The sequence below is a fragment of the Syngnathus leptorhynchus genome, chromosome 8 (assembly GCF_054491065.1).
Source record: "Syngnathus leptorhynchus isolate UIUO chromosome 8, UIUO_Slep, whole genome shotgun sequence".
NCBI classification, from domain to species: domain Eukaryota; kingdom Metazoa; phylum Chordata; class Actinopteri; order Syngnathiformes; family Syngnathidae; genus Syngnathus; species Syngnathus leptorhynchus.
The window spans coordinates 9,958,242-9,974,563 of NC_141202.1; the positions used below are offsets into that span (position 1 = coordinate 9,958,242).

General features: G+C 38.8%; 1 protein-coding gene across 2 annotated transcripts in view; it reads right to left on the reverse strand.

The window, feature by feature from the left end:
- Positions 1-16,322, reverse strand: part of znf407 (zinc finger protein 407) — a 109,074-nt gene that overhangs the window by 24,875 nt on the left and 67,877 nt on the right. For both annotated transcript variants that reach the window (XM_085918693.1, XM_085918694.1), the window contains exons 7-9: positions 11,629-11,712; positions 11,000-11,120; positions 7,729-7,907 (exon numbers count right to left, since the gene is read on the reverse strand). In XM_085918693.1, coding sequence (XP_085774819.1) covers positions 7,729-7,907; positions 11,000-11,120; positions 11,629-11,712 — 384 coding nt within the window. The remainder of the gene's footprint in view (positions 1-7,728; positions 7,908-10,999; positions 11,121-11,628; positions 11,713-16,322) is intronic.

Consider the following 16,322-nt stretch of genomic DNA (forward strand, 5'->3'; position numbering starts at 1 on the left):
CGCACCCAGATAAAAATGAAAATATAAATTTAGTTTCACACATCTACAACAAAAGAAATATGTTGCATACGAAATAACTATATAATAGAAATACCCCCCCCCCCCTTGTGAGTCCAGGCCAAATTTAATTAATTTCAATACTGATTCTGTGGATAAAACCCATGCCTAAACAAAGATGTTCACTAAGCTAAAGGCAACCTGGAACGTGCTGAGCAGACTACAGATTGCCATCTGTCAACTGAAATCACTGCCAAGGTCAGACCAAAACAAAACAGCAGCTAATACACAAGCACATGTGCGATCTTAAAAAAGCAAAAATAAACATGACAACTTAAAGGAAATCCCAGCTCTACAGTCTGCAAGGCTGAGAGCTGTCAATCACTTTGAGTGGCAACTCGCTTTGGCGCCAAGAAAAAAACAAACAAACCAAACAATAAATTGGGTTTCCTGATAAGACCCCATTACAGTGTCTGACCAAGAAGAAAAAAATTGAAAAGAAAAAAATGAGACACTTTACCGTGGGCCACTTGAGTGCTGTCAATCAATTTGACTGGCAGGCTTACATGTCACCAGAGAAGAGAGCAATGGAGGGAAAATATATTAATGTACAGAAGAAGGATCTGTGAGAGAGCAAGCGTGAGGAAGAGAGACAGCATTAAGCAGGACAGAATGAATAAATATGATAATTGAAATTGGGGGCCTGGTATTGAATACACCCAAACGGATTAGCCCTTCACTCACTGTCATTTTTAGCCCTTATGTCCCATATATATACACACAAATAATGTGCCCATGTATAAATGCCCCAGAAAAATACATTATTGATGCTTTCGATAGGGATAAAGCTGGGGTGATGTGGTCAACTCCCAACCCAGAAAATGGGGGTTTGATTCCCAACCGTTGCGACCATGTCAAAATGTCTTTGAGCAAGAAACCAAATTGTTCAGTTGCTATTGATGGTTTGTCATCAGTATGTGAATGAAGACGCAGCGTGAAGCGCTTTGAGTACAAAGAATAGAAAAGCATAATACAAGTTACAAGCCATACCATTTACCATAAAGCGGAAGGTGAAAACCTTGAAAGTAGCTGTTATTTTATAAATGCAATGAAAAGTAAAACACAGTTTTAAAAAAGTGAGAAGCAGCGGCATAACTTTGTCCTGTGAAGACAGAAGATGTATGGCTTAGGGTAGATAGTAGCAACAGTAAATGATTACCTTTTTACAAACTGGGCCTCTGTAATAAAATGCATACGGGTGAGTATTATCAATTCAGCAGCCGGGTGAAGATAACATTTCTGAAGCCACAGCCAGGCTGATGACTATCTACAGGGGGACCTGCATCTGTATTCTTCACTGTGAGTCCAGAAGGGTGAGTTTGAGACCCGCTTGTATGTGTGTGTGTAAGGGAAAGGTTTTGCTTGTGTGCTTCACTGAGAGAGAAATCCGTTAAGGTCTCTTATGCCCGCAGGTTGAGATTTGACAGAACTAAGATCTATTTTCCAGGAATGAATGTAGTAGAGTGACATACGAGACTTCATGTTCACATGAAATCTCCGATATGCACAAACATACACACTTAGTCCTTGGGCAAAGATCTATGAGTTTGTAAATTAAATTCTGAGTCTGTTTTAGTATCCGCACAGGCTGTGTATTGCATACTGAGAATCTCTATTAAACGTCTCACTCTAGGGAAACGTACGGGAGATGTTCGCATACTCCAACATCACGCTTGAGAGCAGTCAAATGGAGGAGATAAAATACAACAGTCAGACAACAGATATTTTGGATGGACGTTAAAAGCCACTCCCCAGCACAAACACAGTAAATGATGAAACTGGCGACACGTTTGTAAAAATAAGTTCATCACTTTGCCGTTGCCTCACGTTAACACCACACATCATGGCGAGCCTTGAAAGAATAAGTTCTTGTGGGACATTTAAGTTATGTTGGTTGGGTGAAAACATGAGACGAATTTGAATTTTGCGGCTTCGCTGTATTATCTCATGTATCTTACTTGGGAGGAAGCGATCAAAAGAATATACTGTAATGAAAACTCCTAATTTATTATAACCAGTACCCCTTATCAAAAACATAATTGAGGGACATCTTTCGTAGAAGATCCAAATCAAAGACTGTTCATAAAAAAAATTACTTTACACTGGATAGGAACAACAGAGGCCTTAATATGGGAAAGAGTGATCATCTCCCAACCATCATGACACTGAAACACTTTGTAATGCTGGAACAGAAGTACCTAACATTTTTTTTCTAATTAGAACGTGACTCTGCTTTTTGTGGTTGTACTTCTTTGATTGCAAACTTCTTTTCAGAAAAAAAGTGCTCCATTAAGCCACATAAAACCAAAAAATGCAAAGCACATATGCAAAGCCATATGCTTCTTTGTGAAAATGTTGGCCGACTTCCAAATGTTTATTAATAAAAGAGGGTGACTAACTGAATATTGCTGTGAAACTGTGAGGTGTCATTTTGTATTCAACTCATATCAAAGAAAAAGACAATATGCCTTGAGATCTCATTAAGACATTTCCCCTTTCTTCATCCTCCTTGTTCCTTTTTTTTTTTTTTGCCTTTTACCAAAGGTGCCAAAAGAGATTTCATGGCCTGTGTGGAATTTGAATTTGCCACACCCCTTTTGAGTGCTAATTTACCCTTTTAGATTTAAACTCTCTGTGAGTGGCTTCTCTTGCCCTTTAATTAGGCTGTGGGGAGTCGACACCGACACTAAACACACAGACTTTAAGATGTGCGCACTTTCTTTTTGTAACACACGGACACGCATGCACGTGTGCATGTACACACACGTACACACACAACACACACACACGTACAGATTCTCAATTCTCATATAAATTCAAAAGCTACTCTCTGTGGGCTTCTTTCACAATTTAGCCCCACTCAACTTTAGCAGTCACCAAGATGTGACCAAGAGAAAAGCAGCGATATGTTCAGCACGTCCTAAAAGACAAAACAGGTCCTGTTGCGGAAAGCGTTTAATTCCAAACTTTTTTTTTCTTCTCAAATCTAAAATCTGCAATAAGACGCATCCAATTTTGCCAGAGAGGCCCATGAGGCAGCAGGAGATAGATGTTTGCATTTGTAGTTTAGCAGCTTCAGTGCCTATCTATTTGCTAATGAGAGGTTTGTGATATGTGCACTCATTAAACCTAAATAAAAGTGGTTGAAAAAACATTTGCAATAGATTAGGTTGAGCACTCCCCGATGTTACAGAGGCACTTGGATTACATCCATCAGTTTCATCATGAAATCAGTGTTTCAGGCACAGCACAGATTTATGTTGACATTAAACTTACTCTGCAAATGGAAGCAGACCATAAAATTTAATCTCGAAAGAAATGGACTAAACTCCTTTGATACAGCTTGTACTGTAAAAGACTATTTTGTGTAGAAAACAGGAATAAACAAAGCAGTGAGCCACGTCAATTCAACGATTGAGAGCTTTGTATTTACATCACAACTCATTTTAGTAGTTCCTCATCATGTGTGTGTGTGTGGGAAAAAAAAGAAACAAAAGAAAAACCCAAAGCGCTGTTAACACTGAAATTAACCTTTGCCCTTTTGTTTTTTGCACTCCAAACAGAAACTGGCCGCTAAAAAGAGAACTACAATAACAGTAGTGGCAGTAGCGACTTGTTATGTTGGAAATAAGAGGGCACTTAATTGGGATCTGATAGTCTAATAGGCAGGACCTCTGATTACCAACTGCACATTGCCTTAAAATAGCCCACTGATTAGCAGCCAGGGGATTCAATTATGCTGGGGGAGAAATAAGGGTCCTTAATAGGCCACTGTATCAGAAAACATGGGACTCGGCTTTAGCTAAAGCGCTGATAATTGGTTGTTTAGTTGGGAAAGTTGAGCCTGCTGGTAATTAGCGATGCTTCTACTGTGTCTGGAGTCACCAAACAGACGACGAGAGGCAAATGAAGAAGACAAAGGGTGCTCGGTACAGTAACAGAGGGCAAAGGTCACGTCAGAGTTCATAAAAAGAACACTTGAGTCAAAGAGGGTGTAGATGAGGTAAGACATCGAGACAAAGGGTTGAGTTGGCTCAGTAAAGGTCAAGATTTGGCTGAAACTAAAAAGCTGCAGTCTTGTCTCAATATGCTTTCCAAAAGTTCTAGTCCAATTCTTTCATTTGGTCAGTAACCCCCCACCCGTCTGTATCTCTCTCGCCTTAGACAGCTCAGATGTATCTGGGTAAGTAGTGTGTGTCTGAATTGAGGGAGAAGGTGGATTGAATAATGGATTAGGATTTATAGGAGGACGGCCTGTCTGCCTGGTTTTAGTCACTATCCCATGGAGGAACAGTGCTGCATTCGAGTATTCCTTCCATACATCACTCACAGGAAAGGACCTCGTGTGTGTTTGACTGTTTCAGTTTATGTATAATACACAGATATTAAACCGCACACACTAGTGTTGCTCAAAGTATTCCACAAACACAAATAGGTGTTGCTGTCAGTGGTCGAAGAAAGTGGTGATGCTGTATGACACCAAGTCTAAGTTATGACAATAGTTAATATTTTGTTTCAAGACAACCATTAGGTGGATGAACATCGATAGATAACATGTTGTTACAGTAATCCATTTCTTATAGATGCAGTCAAGATGTTTGTATGTTTATTCGTCTTACTATGTATGAATGTCGACCATGTGAAGTAGTTAGTTAAAAGCGATACACTGTGACTTGATGGGAATAAACTGCAGTATGTATGTCAAGCATTTGGATGAGATATAGTACAGATTGTATGTAGTTTATCACAGCAGCTGATATCACCATTTAAGTGGATCGGTCATTGGATAAATGACGGCTTCTGCAACGCATGAACGTGCACGATGCTTTTCTCAATGTTGACTGTGACTCACTACCTGATTGCCTTTCTCGTCATCCAGAAAATATTGGTAAATAATTTTACACAATATCTTCACATTTTCATTTTAAAATTCCATATTTTTCTCAAACTATGATTTTCAGGCTTCTTGTAAAAAAATAAAAAATCTAATATGTGACGTGAGATGTTTATCATTTTAATTCTTTATGACACAAAATATTTTCTAGGAGATTAATGATACATAGCTCATGCAATTCAGTATTTTTTTATGTAAAGGCTCATGAAAGCTGTCTCTGTCTCTATCCCTCTGTCAGTCTTCATAGACGGGTCAGTGGCATATAATTATCGCAATATATCACTCAGTAAAATGTCCATTGTATTTGTTTATTTTTGTGTCAGGAAGTGTCAAGCAGTTTTAATTGCCTATTGTATTGTTTTCCTTGTTTGGATTTCAACCATCTTGATTGTGTGTTGATTTCAAAGGAACCTCAACTTTAATGACATGTTTGCGCTATGAGTTTTGTTTAGTTGTTAGGAGCATAATTGTTAAACACATGTTTGGAAAATAATTACGTTTTCATTTCATTTGCATATCTGTTGTCATTGTAGTTTGTCATAATGCACTCGGCGTAGTGATATAACACGCAAATCACGGCTCACCTGTTTTCTATGTTTCATCATGTGACGTTCACGATGCGAGCCGTGATTTGCTGTGGTTTCCCGTATTTAAAATACAGTTTTTTTTTTACTAATAGAGAGAAAATAAACATATTACTGAGATACAGAAAATACATTGACAATTTGGGGGAAGCCAGCAACTGCATAAAAGCCATGTTTTGTTTTAATTAACTCGACCCAAGTGTGTAGCAAAAGTGCAGCTCATCTTGACATACTGTCCTGTGCAGAGCGTACTGAATCTGTCTGGCATATCTGACTGCGGATTGCAAAAGAAAGACAATTGCCATTACCATTTGATTACACCAAACCCTCCCTTTTCCTCATTTTCTTCTCAAATTCCAATCATCATTCCCAAGCATTACTTCGGGAGTCTAATTCCCTTCTTTCTTTCATTTGGAAAATCCCTCTGCTTTTCATCCCTGAGAATGGTTTTAATTCAAGTTGCAACACTGAATAAAGAAGGGGAAGATGGAGAGAGACGTGGGTGAAGAGAATTATTTGGGAAGACAGAGCAGCAGCCAAGATATTTGGATGTCAATCAATCCGATGGGGCTGCAAGGAATCGTGAGTAGGGTGCGTTTGATCTGTGTCTTTCAAAGGCGAAAAAGCAAGAAGGGCCATCACAGATGATTTGCCTCTCGCTGCTGGCCCTGGTGCCACTCTGACAGAGAGCAATCACATGCAGGTTAATTCAACATCCACCTTCTTAATCTTTTTTTCTTCTGTCTCTTTCTTTTGGTCTTGTTCTGCCTAGTTAGATGAAACAGTTTTTTTTGGGTGACCATCTCACCTTTTTTTTAGAAAGCCGGAAAGATCACAAGCGCAATTTCAGTGATTCCAACCTCCCACCAACCACCTAGAGCTTGTATGCATTGATGTGGGAAACATTTTTTTTTTGCCATTTATGCAATGATATATTACCATGCCATTTGGCAGAGGCAAGATCATCACATCACTTAAGATGATCATCATAATTTATAGTCAACACAAGTGAAGCCATGTTTGTTTGTTTACTGTGTTATATTTTGTATTTGTCATGGAAAAATTGAATAAAAGAGGAGAATACTATTGTTCCTTCACAGTATACATGTTCCAGACAGGAGTCGACCTTCAATCTGAAACCCTGACCATGAACTATATGTTTACACAACTTTATATTGTTAGAATGAATTGTGGTCATAGCATGATGCCCATAAATGTGACCTTGAAATCAACAGGATTTTGGAATAACTATTGTGTTTTCTTATAAATGACAATTAAAAATGAAAGGGAACAAAAATCTAATAAAAAGCAAAAGAGTCTTTGCAGCAAAGTCATCCATGTATGCAGTCAAACAGAGGTGAGGGAAATTATGGGGTGAAAGGTTTTCAGGAAGGTGCGAGGTGAGAGGATACGATTTAGGTTCAGCTAGAGTTTTAAGAAAGAACACAAACAGTCCTTGAATCTGAAAAATTATTATAACTTCATAACTCTTTAGAAAAAAAAATGTTTTCAGAAACAACAGAAGGGCAATATCGGCCCTGTTTAGTTTCAATAGGAAATGAAGAACAATGCCGCAGAAAATGCATTGTAGTGCTATAGTTTGAAGAGGTCAGAAGGATAACAGGATAAAGGCTACCTCCTCTGTTACTATGAAGGACAAGCACTCTGTCAATTGGATTTGGTGGCTCTTCAAGGACAAATGAAGACCAATGGGATCCAAAGAAACCAACCGAGGAAGATCATGATTTCATCTGTCTCTGTGGTCTGAGTGACTGACAGCAAAGACTAGACCAGCAATCTTTGAGAGCAGTGTCTTTGTGACTGTGAATAGCAAGACTTGATCTCCAGACAAAAAGAACATTCAGTGAGATGAGAAGATCTGACCTCTACAATTGTCAAAGAGCTTGGTTTGGTTGACCTTAATTACCTCAGATGTCTTTAGTTGGATTCATACAAAACCCATTAAAAAAAACATTGAAATAGAAATCTATTCCTTGAAAATTAAAAAAAATAATACAGGGTGAAATAAAAAAAAAAAAGAAGCGAAAGAAAGAAAAACAATTTAACAATAATACAAATGGTAGAGGACAGTCAGTGTGTAACATGGATTGGTGTATGAAGCTGACATAAAATATGTATTTGTGTATTAAATGTGTTGTGTTTGGAAAGGCAAAAAACATAAAGATGACATACCTGCATGGAGGTAGGCAAGGTCTGGATTCTCAATATCGGGGTGGCTTTCCTTTAGGTGGTTGCGGAACTCTGTCGGAGAGTTGGTACCATAGTCACATTTTGGACAGTTGTACATCTTCACCCCCTCATGTTTTCCCGTATGGAGGATGTGCTTTCGAATGTTCTCAGCACAGTTGGATCTGGCAAGAGTAGAGGTTTGTAAAGGCAAATAAAAAAAACAACAACTCACATTTAAGGCTCACCACACACACACTGAACAATGGAAGTAGCCTAAAGGCCTCTTTATACAATGTTTGGAGGTGTTGCAGAGACTCTATTTTCTCAATCTGACCACAGACACGATGGTGAGCTTGTCAAGGAAGATGTGATTTCCCTGGCCACTGTAGCTTAAATAATACAAAAAAATGTGTGTGTGTGTGTGTGTGTGTGTGTGTGTGTGTGTGTGTGTGTGTGTGTGTGTGTGTGTGTGTGTGTGTGTGTGTGTGGATAAAGCAACCATAGTGTCCAACAGTAGACCACTTCTAAAAATGAGAGATTAAACCCCACACAGTGCAAGACAGTTCAGTAACACAGCCACATCCCCTGTGCACCACCACATTATCTCATTTGTTTGTTCTTTTCCCTTTTAGAAAATTATTATTATTTTTTTTTTGCTCAATTGAGTTATATAGGTGATAGGTGAGCAGGGTCTCATTTTCTATATAAAAAGTAGCATTTTAACAGTGGTATGGAGACTTTTCTTTAATCCACGGTAGATGTGATTCTGCATGTACTGCACATATGCTTGTAGTAAGACATCATTTAAGCAAGAATGTATAGGTAGAAAGCGTTTTTTTTTTCTCCGCGGACACAAACACACACACCATCATGCGATGATGGATGGGATATCCATGCTCAGTTTGGACCTGACATTCTGGACAGTACAGTGCACAATTACTCTCCCTTATCACCTTGGCCAGGCCAATAAAGCCTTACTGTGCCATAGCTCACACAAGCTGAAGAGAAAATTTGTTTTCACTTTTGCAGAGACACCGATCTCCATCACGGGCCACAGTCCACTGGAGCTCCCCAAAAAAATAACCTATATGTTCTGCTCACGCTGTATAAAACCTATGAACACTAGCCATTGATCAACCTTGAGAGCAGGTCACAAGGATGAAGGCCAGTGTGTAATGCTGCGTTAGCCCAAATATAAACTGTTCATAAAAGCTGCATTTAGATATATTCTATTTGACATTGGATTCCTGATGACAGTAAAACTAACATGTCAGGTTTTCAGGTAAGACCACAAACACTTGACATGTGAAGGGAGCATAGCAATAGCCGTCATTTCCTTTGTGATTGTTTTCCCTCAGCAGCACTGAGTATTTAGTCAAGGTCAACCAACCGCTATTGGTCACAAAATAAACAACCCAAATAAATAAATAAATAAATAAATAAATAAATAAATGAATGAATGAATGAATGACAACAGAAACACTTTGTATTAAACTTTGTTTGTCACGTTCTATGCCCTCGTAAGTGCCTGTCTTTGTTGTTATGTGTGTCATTAAAGTAGTGACTCCTAACCAGTTGCCTTCATAACTGATTCATCATAACTAACTGATCAGTGTAGAGTCACCAAATACTGACAGTCCTCACAATTATTCATTCATGAATCCAAGGGATCAGTTATTAAATTCTACACATACCGTATGAATACTGTATGTATAAACATTAGACTGACTCATACATCTGCGGTGGCCATATCATTATATTAAACTGTGAAACTAACAGACCTATGACTACTGTATCAGTTGTTGATTAAGACAGAAACTGTCGTAAAATCTGCATATATTACAAAGAGTGACTTATTTTGCAAAAGTGAGAGTAAAATGTGTATTTAAGGTGACACTTAAAAACTTCTGCAGGGAGCGTAGGTGGATTCCTAGGGGGTATACTATCTCTCAGATATGGTAATGGTGTAATTGTCATATTAAAACAACACAGCGAGCATTTAGAAGTCAGCAGGTGCCACAGTTAGTGAAAGCCCACATCAGCCCTCCTACTATACACTGTATTAATTAGCCCAACACTGTTTCAACTTCCTCCCCCATCAATGCACTCACCATGGGAATCAGCCATACTGATGCTGAGCGCGTTCATCACCCTTTCTGTCTAATTCTGTCTCTCCTGCTCTTCTGCCCTCCTTTATTTTAATAATTTCCATATTTCTCCTTGCAGCAAGCATATGGTAATTGGAAAAGTGTAATTGAGAGGCACTTGTGTAGAGGACAGTCAAATGTGTTTGAGTTTGTTAAGAGGTGCATGAGGGGCTTATTTAGATCAGTGGTGTTTTTTGGACCTTTTACTGCCAAGAAAATCTCACTAATAATCATTACCAGCCTCCACATACCTGCCTTCACTTTACAAGGTTGCATACATTTCTGCCGCTGTCAAGAGGCGTGTCATCCTCAAAGCCACCATTTTTTTTCAAACTGAGGCAGTATTTTCATGAAAGGTATATATAATAAAATCTATGTAGCACCGATACATAAACAGTCATTAGTTGCTGGCAGGAGTCAGAGGCTACGTAACAATTCGAGAAGTCAATTTGCCACTTTGACTTTAAGAATGTAAATAAAACTAATAGGTAAAGAAATAAATATCAAAAAGCAGGTTTCACAATTTTTAGAAAATGCTGAAAAATAGTGCCATCGATAGAATTAATAAGCAGCTGTGTTTGTTCACATGCAGTATAATTCTGCTCCTCTCACCAACGAAAACCTTGTATGTATGCGCTAAACAAAAGTGCTCGATAAAATTTGATTAAAAAATTTAATATTCGAGCTTTGACAATGGTCTTAATGGCTTTCAAGTAATAAAAATACTGAGAACACTGAGTAATAGGACTGTTTCCAATTACATCATTTACATTTTTTCTGAACAAGTAAAACATTTTTTTCATATCACTCACAATTTCTTGTTTAATTAATGATGTGGTATGATGGTGTTATAATGACATGGACCTGCCAAAGTCGGCAACATTGTGTCTGAGTGGGCGATTTTACTGAGATTGTTGATAATGAGATGGAGCAGTGTTGGGAGATTAAAGCAGTCTACGCTTCACCTCCTACATCCAGGTTTTATAACAACACACATGCATGCACACGCAGAAACTGTGCCACCTGCTTGGCAAATTACGTATTCCCCCAAGTACCATACACCGGCTCTGATCATCATTGGCCATCAGCATCACCAAGTGTGGGCAGGTCAATGATCTGATACCAACCTGTATTCGCACCAGGGGCAACGGTATGGTTTCTCCCCAGTGTGAACCCGACTGTGTCTTGACAGGTGGGACTGCGTGGTAGAAGCGAAGCTGCAAAGTTTACATTTGAAGGGTCTCTCTCCTGTGGGGTAGAGATTTAAATTGAGATTTGACAATAAAACAGACAGCAGAAAGAAAAAAAAAACAATTGATTGAATTAACACATGCAAGGAAGTGGAAAACAAACTGAGTTGCACACAAACTAAATTAGAAAAAAAATAATTTGAACTAGTAATATGATTATTGATCCTTGGGCCCTTTCTTGACTGCAGTTAAGAGCATTATGTTGTTTCATTTCCTCATTTCCTCCCCCCCAAAAAAACACTATTATTGACAGCCCATCTAAAAATATGCAATTTCCCTAAGCAACAGACTGACATGGTGGAATGATAACTAAAATTAAAAATCTCAGCCATGCTGGTACACATGCCTATCACTGACAGCGGCGTGTCACACCGATGGGAGTCTTGTTTGTATCATAGTTGGTAAAATTATGTACAGCGGGAAAATACTACTTTTTTTATCTTAAAGTGTCACTCTCAGTCCGAGATTATTGAGTTCACACATTGCTGCCGGTGTGTATTTCATACCTGTGTGCTGGCGTCTGTGTTTGGTGAGAGCGTGTCGTGTGCCTCCAGCAAAACCGCACAGGTCACAAAGGAAAGTCTTTTCACCTGTACAAGGAGGAAAAAAACAGGAAGTAGACACATAATTCTATATGCAGGAACATTATATAATTAGCACACAAAACAAAGTTGAATGTGAATTTCGCCAGCTTGTGTTGTTGTTCTTTTTGACCATTGTTATTTTGACACTGGGTTAAAAAAAAAAAAAAGTCTTTCTGCAACAATTTTAAGTCGACGGTGTCAAACTTATTTCTTATTTAAAAACTCGGTGGAAAAAAAAGTCACAGCTATGGTACCACTAAGGAAAATATTTTTTAAAAAGCCAATGTTAAGACCAAAAGGGAAATGTGTTAGAAGGGTGATTTAAAGTATTATAAAAAGAGAATAGAACGAGTTAGAGTAAATATATGAGAAAGGTTGAGTTGTATCACAGATGAGCCATGCAAAAGTCACAGATCAGTAGTGTATATCCATCAGAGCTCTCGGAGCTAACTAATTCCTCCAATCAGATGGATCCATGTAAATATGTCAAATGGGGGACGGGAAATTGCCAGTGTGGTTTATTGACTGTGATAAAATCTGAAAAGCACCGCTGAACATAATTACATACTTGTCAGAGCCATAAAAATTAGCTTTATTATCAATGGGATGGTTTTCTACAACTTCATTTGGGGGCGATGCCTTCCAGATGGGGAGCGTGGAGAGCTTTTTCACACTCCTCCTCCCTTCTCTGCATCTGGCCTTGTCATTAACAGCATGATGAGCTCCCTCTCTCTTTCTCCCTCCCATTTGTGCAGAACTTCACGCACATACACACACCTGCACCTACACACGCACACACATTTGTGATAGGCACGTTTTGATAATAATGGAGGCCTTTTACAGAGTTGACACAGATGTCTTGCCAAATAATATGTACTATGTCCAACACATCGAACTTCATGTATTGTGGTATATTTTTCCATGCATGATGATTCAAATACAGTTCGGTAGAAACTGAACTCACACACACTTGCACATAGAATTTTAGCAAGCCAAGCCATTAAATATTCATATAAATTCAAATATTGAACTGCATTTTCTGATTATTGAAGTAGGTTACTCTCGCAGCTGGGCCTCTGTGGTACGCCACACGCTTTTCTGAAACGCAGATAGCAACTTTCAGTGAGAGCCCAGAGAGACAAACTTGCATCAAATTTCCTCGAACCTATCTGTTTAAAACCCCTCAACTGTGAAAATAGCTTTAATGCAGCACCATTTAAATAAGAGAAAACAGCCTTAAAAAGCCACATTTGTCAAGCTGCATGAATAGATTCACTTTCTTCAATGAAAACGTATTAGTCTCCCCCAAAAAAAGAAACGTTTTCCAACACGTTAAAACTCTAATAATGGCGGCCCACAGGGTAAAATTGACAAGATAAATAATATGAGATTTTATTCATTTGAATTTTAAGATTAGTTTTTACTTTTTTTCAATTTATTACACATTCGGCGTGTAGTTCGGTTTAATATATACTTCAGTTCAATATATAGTTCAAATACTCCAGTCAAGATGATGATTAAAAGTGCTCCTATTTTGTGGTCTGCAATGTGACGATGCTCACGATAGTGTTTTGAACAGATGCCCAGCATAAACGAGGTCCTACCTTCTTCGTTGTCTCTAGCCTGTAAACCCTATCTACTTAGACCTTGACTTTATATGAGAAAATACGATGCTGGTCACTCTCGCCCTTTCCCTCTCTCCATCTCTCATTACACCCAGCGCTCCAAGACCTCACCACAGAAAAATCCATAACCATCGATCCTTATGCCTAGCTGCGGTCGCCACAATTATTCTTGAGCATTCTTGAGGAGAAAACATTGGCAATAAATTACTTGCGCGCTTTTCATCTGCTGATATGTGGTGGAACACACACTCTTGGCTGACCAAAAAGGCAAGGTGGTGGGTGCAGCGGAAGAGTGATACACAGTTGTTAAAACTAAGGGTCGTAGTGACTTTACTAACCCACAATGACATGTAGGGCCTGACGTCAACCAGCCGCTAATCACACAGTTTTGACTTGCAGCAACAGATAAGTACACTGAATGAAATACGTCCATCACTATGAACCAGTGAAGGGGAAATAACTATAAAAGTGGAAGGTGGAAATTACTTCATCCCACACAAAGATGTCCCCCATTATTTGCAAACACCACAAATGCCCACCATGCTGTCCTGGGCCCGGAAGGAGAAAAGGCCAAGTCTGTGCAAACATTATCTGGTCGCATTGGAGGATTTTTATTTGACCTCTTCCTGTGATTGTTTCATTTACAGTACCGAAAAAATATTCACAACATCAATGACTAGAGAAAAATTTAAATTGTGCAGTTCCTAGAAAGAACTGACCGATCACCTACTGTATCTAATCGACAACTATGATTTAACTGAACATTTTCACATGTAACATATTTGCAGTATTACCACAAACCTCTAAGAGTAGTCAACTGATTATATTCTTAAAGTACTTTAATGCAAAACAATAAAATAAGTATCTTTAAATCTAAACAGTACAACCTTTCCTACTGTGTGTGTGTTCATATATATTCCATGATATGTGTGTATGTTTCAACCCTGAAGGAGTCTGCATGCTATAATTGCCACCCTCATTAGTTATGTTTTAACAGGAGAGGACGGGAGGGCAATTAATTTTACCGCTTAATTTTTGACACGGAATCCGCTGCTGTATTGATGTGCTCGCCATTTTGGCTCTCATTTTTCAGAGAAATTAATTGACAAAGTACGAAGATTTATCAGCATATCGCCAGATTAAGCGACAAACTCAGGCAATGAGGAAATCAATTGTAGCCCTGTCGCTGTGTTCAGCCCCCAACGCATCCCTCCCCCCCTCACCGCAGCCCCCCTTTCCTTGCAATGCCCAAGAGCATGGGGGGAAAAAAAAGCTGGGTGGGTAAGATGCGGCACACTTATTTATTTATTTGTGTCGTTCATTCATCAGCGGTTACAAATGACCCTGGCGGCTGAAGACCACAGAACTCCTCTCGCTGCCCCACCCCCCCTCCCTCCCAATCGCTCAGACTACTGCTGTGCGAGAAAAAGTGATTAATAACAAAAGCACACAAATCAGAAAGGAACAACGCATGCAGTTCAGGGCAGTAAAGGAGAGCTGGAGGTGCTAACGTTTTTCTCTTTAAACAATAACAACAACAAGGAGACCACCGTTTAGGAATCACAGTTAATATGGATTGCACTGGATATCACCCCTCCAAAATAATTTGCCATTCAAAATGAATGATTACCCCAAAAGTCATTTGGTTGTTCTTAAAAGACAAGATATCAACATTTATTCTAGATTTCCAGGTAACCATATCTGGTGAGCAAAAGTATAGGAACAGAGAGATATAAAATACCATGAATTTAGGTGAACAGGAGTTAAGATTTGTAAAAAAATTTGTGCTTGCAACAACTGTACCAAGCCTGTAACCTATCGACAGTAAGAAACATTACAATTCTTCAGTGATGATGTTTCAGGATTTCACCACATCTGCATGGAAAATAAATGCATGCTCTACAGACTTTGTGTCTGGAGACTGAAGTGGCCTGATGGGTTCCGGGTTCTTTCTTCTTCAGGACATTCCCAAAGGTTGTAAGGGCTATGTGTAATGGGGCCGACTGATTGCTTAACTATAGATCGTTTTTCTACACAATATCGGATTTGGTTAATAACTTTAAATATTGTTAGTACAGCAATTATGTAAAAAAAATCCCAGGAGGATGCTATTGGAAAAATAATTTGTAATATTGAAACAGGCTGATGTTTATTTAGTATTACTTGTATTTTTAGATGCCATTACTTAATTAAATTAATTTTTTCAATAGAAAAGAAAAGAAAAGTTACCTTACAATGTGATTATTACAGCAATGACTTTTAGCTTTCAAATTGTAGATTAATGCCGGTTTATTCTTTTTATTCATTTATGTATTTTTGTGGATTCCAGTTTGCCTCAAGGTTGTGGTTCTGATCAGAGCTTCAACAACTAAAGAAGGTTATTTTAAAATGCTTGTTTTTCTATTTGTCTGTCTGAAATTGTGGTATAAAGCAATTTTTGAGTACGGGGACGTTCTTAGTAAATGACAATATCACAATAACTTTGGGCTCATAATCGCACAGTACAGTTACTGTCCTGTGAGTGCATTATTCATTCTCATTCATTCTCTTTTCTTTTCCATCTCACTTAATTCAGTCATTTCAAATTGGTGTTTCTTTTCTGTCCAAGACAAAAACATACACGTGCAACGACAACTGCACACGGCTCTTCTGGTGACAACTGGGTGGCAGCGATGTCAGCAACCTGATGGGGAATGATGAGTGCTTGATACAAATGAAAATGAAATGTCTAATTGTGTCAGAGGTGCCTCTCGACGTTATATCACTGTTGAAACACATTTAAAATAACATCCAGCAAATCTCGCTCCCACACAGCAGGCACCCATGACGGATGGAGAGCTCTCCTGCAAGCATTCAGTCAGGCTGTCAGGCCGCTGGCTGCTGCTGCGTCTGTCACTGACTTAAACGGCCACGTATGGGACATTATTAAAGCTGAGGGGAAACTGCTTGGCTGCAACAAAGACACATTTGGGTTGGCCTGGACTACCACTG